At 40.3% G+C, this 6,000-nt stretch overlaps 1 protein-coding gene across 1 annotated transcript in view; it reads right to left on the bottom strand.

Moving 5' to 3' along the window:
* Positions 1 to 276: 276 nt before the first annotated feature.
* LOC126077501 (rho GTPase-activating protein 20-like) overlaps positions 277 to 6,000 on the bottom strand; it is a 147,851-nt gene continuing 142,127 nt past the window's right edge. Inside the window, exon 15 of the mRNA XM_049887045.1 lies at positions 277 to 586. Coding sequence (XP_049743002.1) covers positions 459 to 586 — 128 coding nt within the window. The 3' untranslated portion in view covers positions 277 to 458. The remainder of the gene's footprint in view (positions 587 to 6,000) is intronic.

Here is a 6,000-nt window from a genome sequence, read left to right as displayed (position 1 = left end):
ACAACAAGCAGAACGGAAATAATGAGAATGCTGACACATTCTGAGAAGTAAAGCCAATGTCATTGAATATGTATAGACATCGTTAAATGAGGACCTAATTTCTATGTAAATTTTCTCCAAAATCACAATATTTTTAAAAATGATGTGAAAAGCATATGAAAAATGTTAGCATTTTTAAATCTTTCTTTTAAGATATAAAATAACACACATATGCTTGAAATTTCTTTTATCCTATCCCATCCCCTTCCTTCTTTCACAGAGATAAGCATTACCCTGAGGTTTTTTCCTGTCCTCATTAGTTGTACACCTTTACATTTTGGAAAAAAATCCCATAAAATACAAATTCAGCAAAGCCCTACAAACATTTTGGAAAACACAACAGCTCTCAGTGGTGTCTTATAGATAGGAGTGATATGGAAGAGTCCAATACGATTATGGCTGTTCTAATCTTCAGGGACTCAGAAAATGGTGACAGGTGGTTGGTCCACGTCAGACGGGGCCTGGGCAGAATCCCGCAGTTGTCTCTTTCTGTAAATTAGTATAACTCTTATCGGCTTGGATTCGAGAGGCTGCTCCGTTGTTACTTCTGAATGAGAAAAAAAAAAGTTGTCTTGGCATAAACATATTCTCAGATACTAGACTCATCTCAGTTCCTGATAAAATGGACTTTCTTAAAGATTTCCTCAGAGCACTGAGATACATATCATACAAACAATAAATAGCAAAAATATGAAGGGACGCATGATACATGATACTGGTTCTGAATCTAAAATCCACCTTGTAAAATGGGCTGCTGGCAGTTAGCTATGATGTCCAGGTGTTATTGAGACAATTCTGACTCATGGTGACCCCAGGTGTTGCAGAACAGAACTGTGCTCCGTAGGGTTTTCATGACGGTGACCTTTTGGAAGGAGATCGCCAGGCCTTTCTTCCAAGGCATCTCTGAGCAGGTTTGAGCTGCCAACTTTTCGGTTAGTAGCAGGGTGCTTAATTGTTTGCACCACCCAGGGGCCCCTTAGCTATGATTAGCTAGACTCAAATAATGCTAGCTACTGAGCCTGGCCTCAGAGAAATCTCTACTACTCCATTGTTGTCTTTTTTACAAATTCACTTGACATCATTATCTTATTTAATCCTCACAAATATCCTGAGATTTAGATACCATTTTTATCTGAATTTTAGAGATTAAGAATTTGAGGCTGAGATGGAAAAACTGGCCACGGATGACAGAACTGCTAACAGTGGGGCAGGGGTTCACACTCTGAATAGGCTGTTTGACATCAAGTCCTTTTTTTCTCAGTGATGCTGGTTGTTTTCAAACTGTTTCAAAGAGCACTGGATCCCTGAGGTACCTCAGGGACACGGAGCAAGAAAAGGGGGAGAAATAAAACAGGCAATGCTCTTGGCCCCTCACTTTGGTTTCAACCAGAGCGCATCTGTTAGATCTATCAGGGTTCCATTTAAAGTTTTGTTTGAAAAAGTCTCCAGACCACTGTATCCTACCATGCTCTGTCCTGATGCTGTTACAAGCTGCACTAGCAACTTCTTGACATCGTGGACTTGGTCTTTTCTCTGATCTCACAACAGCGTGCTCTCTCCCCCTATCCATGAGCCACCCTTCTGGAGAAGCAGTGAGAAGACCCCGAGGCCCAGCTTCATTGTCCTGGGTCGTGCTGTGGGCTCCAGGGCAGTTGCCGTCTCGGCGTCACCCACGACTCCTACCAGGCTCACTCTCTCTTAGAAAAGCCATTAAATTATTCACAGTACCTGAAGCCTTCTCTGAACAATCACAACTCATTGTTGTGATCATTGAGCTTTCCTCCAAGAGGGAAGTGATGTCTTTTCCAAATATGTTCAAGCAATTTTTGATAACAAATTGTACAAGAGAAATCTGGAACACAAAATGGCAAAAATGTTGTTTTGTTTTTTTTAATCTGACAAAGTTATAAATCACATTTCATATAGGCACCCTGAATCTAACCAAAATGTGAAAGAATTCTGAGACAAATTCAGAGTTGATGTGAAAGCAAATAAACTAGTTTTCTCTAAGAAACTGTGATACTTTCAAGAGTAGTTTGGGCAAAGACGTTAAAAATGCACTTAATCAGTGAAATAAACATGAAATTTGTGTCCCTGGCTTAATGGTTAATATTTTTATACCAATGGCTACACAGTTAACATTCAGATAATTTTTAAATTACCCACATATGGTGTTGGGGGTAAAGATGTTATTCAACTTATAAAGCATCCGATACATGAAAATTCATGAAATTCACTTCTTAAGTGAAGAAGTATCTTAACCGTGAGAAGTGGAATTTCTCTGTGGGCTGACTGTGAAGGAATGGGGCAGTGGGGTAGAAAAATCTGTCTGTCTGTCGAACTGCTGTCCTTCCCCAAGCATTGTCTTGCCTTAGGCTTGCTCTGTGGGGGTGCTAGGGGGAAATTGTGATCTTATTAGACACCCTGCTGCTCCCTTAGGATGTTCTGGAATCTTTTACTAGTTTCTTCACCCCAATAGCAGACATAAAAGGGCAGCCAAGTATTTCTGAGTGGGCCAGTGCTGGCAGAAGTCTAGTGTGTGTGGAACCAAGGGTGCTCATATTGCCTGGCCCCCTGGGATGTGCATGGGCACAACTGCAAGCAATGCCTAGATGAGCTCGGTGCTGTCAGAACTACCAATGTTTAGATGAGGGGGCTGGCTTGGAGACTTTGCCCAAGGTTACACATCCAGCAATGGTAAGGTTGAGAGTTGAAGCTTGGCTTGTCTAACTTCAAAGCCCAGGTTTTTTCTATCATATCACACCACTTTTTTATCTCTCTATGGTTTGGTCAGAGCCCTGGTGGCACACTGGTTAAAGAGCACGCTGCTAACCGAAACGTCAGCACTTCAAATTCACCAGCCACTCCTTGGAAACCCTATGGGGCAGTTCTACTCTTTCCTATAGGGTTGCTGTTAAGTCGGAATCCACTTGATGGCAATGGGTTTTGGTTTATGGTTCAGTCAGTCTTATATTTAGTGTCCTGAATGGGAAAGAAGTGACTCAGCTGCTCTCAATTTCCCACTTAACGACCCACCTTCCCATACCCCACCATGATAAGACAAATGACTGTGCCATCCCAGAAGAGTAGGATTAAAGTGTATACTTTTAAAAAATGGTGCTTTAGATAACAACCTGATTTTCAAGTTCGAAGTGAGGACTCAGGCCCCAAAGGCATAAAAAGGAGAAATAGGATTACCTTTTTTGTCAATTCATTTTCCAGTCCTGGGCTGCAGGAAGTAGAAGACCAAAGGATGCTTGGGGCGATACAGACTGATAAATTATATGCAGTCATCTGATTCGATGCAGAATGTTGTTCAATGTTGTATAAAGCCCCAAAAAGGTATCGCAGGAGAACAACATTGGCTTTTGGAAGTTGGTCTAAAAGCCTTGAAATACAGAAAAACACACTCTTAAGTCATTTCTTTAAGAATTTGTAAATAAGGAGAGAGACAAGACATTTTTTTTGTCCACAATGTCCATAACCCAGTGAAAACCATAAAAGAATGTAGAACTCTGTCTCATAAAAAATGCTGCCTGCAATATTTCCCAGAAACCACTACCATGTGTTTAACAACAATAAAAAAAAGCCAAAACCTGTTGCTGTCGAGTCTATTCCAACTCATATCGACCCTATAAGACAGAGCAGAACCCCTTCATAGCATTTCCAAGGAGCACCTGGTGGATTCGAACTGCCGACCCTTTGGTTAACAGCTATGGCACTCAGCCACTATGCCACAGGGTTTCCGTGTTTCACTTGGACTAATCTTATTAATGTAGAATTTAATATAAATTTAGTACACACAAACCCCATAACATTCCAGAATGTGCTCAATTAACACTCACAAAAGTTACTGATGAAATTAAACAGCAATTGCATTGAAAATACTCCCTTTATTTCCAAGGTAACAACGAAAAACACGCCGCCTGATGATAAAAGTTCAAATCTTATCTACTAAGACGTATAAGTACGTTCTGAGATCTGCTCTGCTCGGCAGCATCCAAGGTCAATTTTATTCCAAATCAATCTCAATGGTACCACTTCCTTCTACAAGTTTACAAGAGTATAATTTTCAATGTTCTAATATTTGTGATTGATGTTTTTTTTTTCTAATCATGCATTAGAACTGTTTCTCAGTTCATATTCAGAGTTTTACTTTTTTTTTTATACCAAGATGCTGCAACTAGGAGAAAATATGGTCACCAAAACGGCACCAGCAACAGGGAGCCCACCTCTGAGTACTACGGACTGATGATACACCCTTAAAGTAGTGTGAAGTACACAGGTTTTATACTAGCAGCAGCAACAAGCTATGGGATGTGATACTTGGTGTACCCGAACGGTCTCCTCTAAAGCGTAACAGGAGCGCAGTTGGTAACATGCACACCAGAGAGCTACAGGACTTGGTGCTCACTGTACTCAAATGGTCTTCTCTAAACTATAAGAGAAATAGAGGTGGTATTTTGTTCCATCGCCTTGTTTTTTGGTGACTTTCACGCTGTTCCTTAGTTTCTAACTCTTCAATGCAAATACTATGTTCTATTGCTAAAAGGGGGTTCACCAAAAGTATTGTGAAGGCGATAATTCATAACATTTGCAAGTCGCGAAAAAAGAATTGTTCTCAACAGGCATATACACATACTACATACTATTGGAATTCTAGGGTTTTTCATAGAAGGAAAGCTTAGGAAATGGAGTTACTGAGTACTTTTTTCCTATTCTGCTATGTTGCCCATAACATTCATGATGAGTCCTGCCAGAAATTTCTGCTTGCATGGGCATAGACCTGGAATTCTTTGTGATCATTTCTTGACTTTGCAATTTGAGCTTCTGTTTTCTCTGAGTCTTGTAGGAAGCTAATTATCACTCCACCATGTTCCCCCAGAACCTCTGAGTGTCCCTTTTATAGCACTGATGACACTTCAGTTTATCTACTTCTCTCCTCCACCAGCCTCTGAGTTTCTTGAGGTGAGAGATTAGATCCTTCACCTCTGTGTGCCGAGAGAATAGCGAGTTGCAGGCATGAATGTATACAGAAATGCTTCATTAAATTTACTTCCTGAGCATAACAAGACTTTCTAGTTAGTTAAAAATTTGAGAAATTTAAATAATAACGCTGTCAGAGTTGGCCTCTACCACCTCTCTTGGACTAACAGATTTCATCTCCTATTAATTTCAAATATTCAGAAGGTGCACAATGGTCAACGGTCCCCTATTAGTAAGGTGAGGAGAAAAACAGTAACTTGGTGACAGCAGCAACGTAGACATCTACTTTTAAACTGGTCTCCATGGATGTGACCACATGAAACCCTTTGGCAGTAGTCCTTATTTAGTAGGCAAAGTTGTACAATAGAAGCTATTTTTTCCTGAGAGTGTGTTGGTTGTATTTTTGAGGCATGGCCAGAGCTGGGTAATGACTACATCATTACCTCTGGATTCCAGTTATTTTCTCCTCCTCATTCCCTTCATCAATAACAGTAAGCCATTGATAATACAGACCAGAGGAAAATACACTTTCCTGGATGTTTCTAAAAAAATCCTAAAATAGATGAAAAATAATATTATTCTTAGGGCAAACGTGTATTAGACAAATGATAGAGATCACATTTAGTTGAAAAATTCAGTTTGGTCCCCATTTCCTTCATAGCCACCCACACTCTGACATCCACAGAGCTCGGCTCCACCTCTTTGCTGACTTGCACACCCATAAGCAGGTGCTTGGATTTTCTCCAACTAAAACTAGTGGCATCAAAGCAGAGTCTGGGCTGTGATGGGAATAAAGGTAAAGCCCCTTTCTATCTTCTGAAATCTGCTTATGTACAGTTTAGCCAACTGGTACAAATTACAAGGCCTGGTGATAAACACCCTAAATCCTATTATTTTCTTCAAAAGAGATACATACACATTTTGATGACCTATTTCAGCCATGGTGTTCTTAATTCCTGGCAAGAAAAGTTCTGA

The sequence above is a fragment of the Elephas maximus genome, chromosome 5, assembly GCF_024166365.1.
Source record: "Elephas maximus indicus isolate mEleMax1 chromosome 5, mEleMax1 primary haplotype, whole genome shotgun sequence".
Taxonomy (NCBI): Eukaryota; Metazoa; Chordata; class Mammalia; order Proboscidea; family Elephantidae; genus Elephas; species Elephas maximus.
Note: the sequence above shows the minus strand (reverse complement) of the source record. Positions and strands in the feature narration are given on the sequence as shown.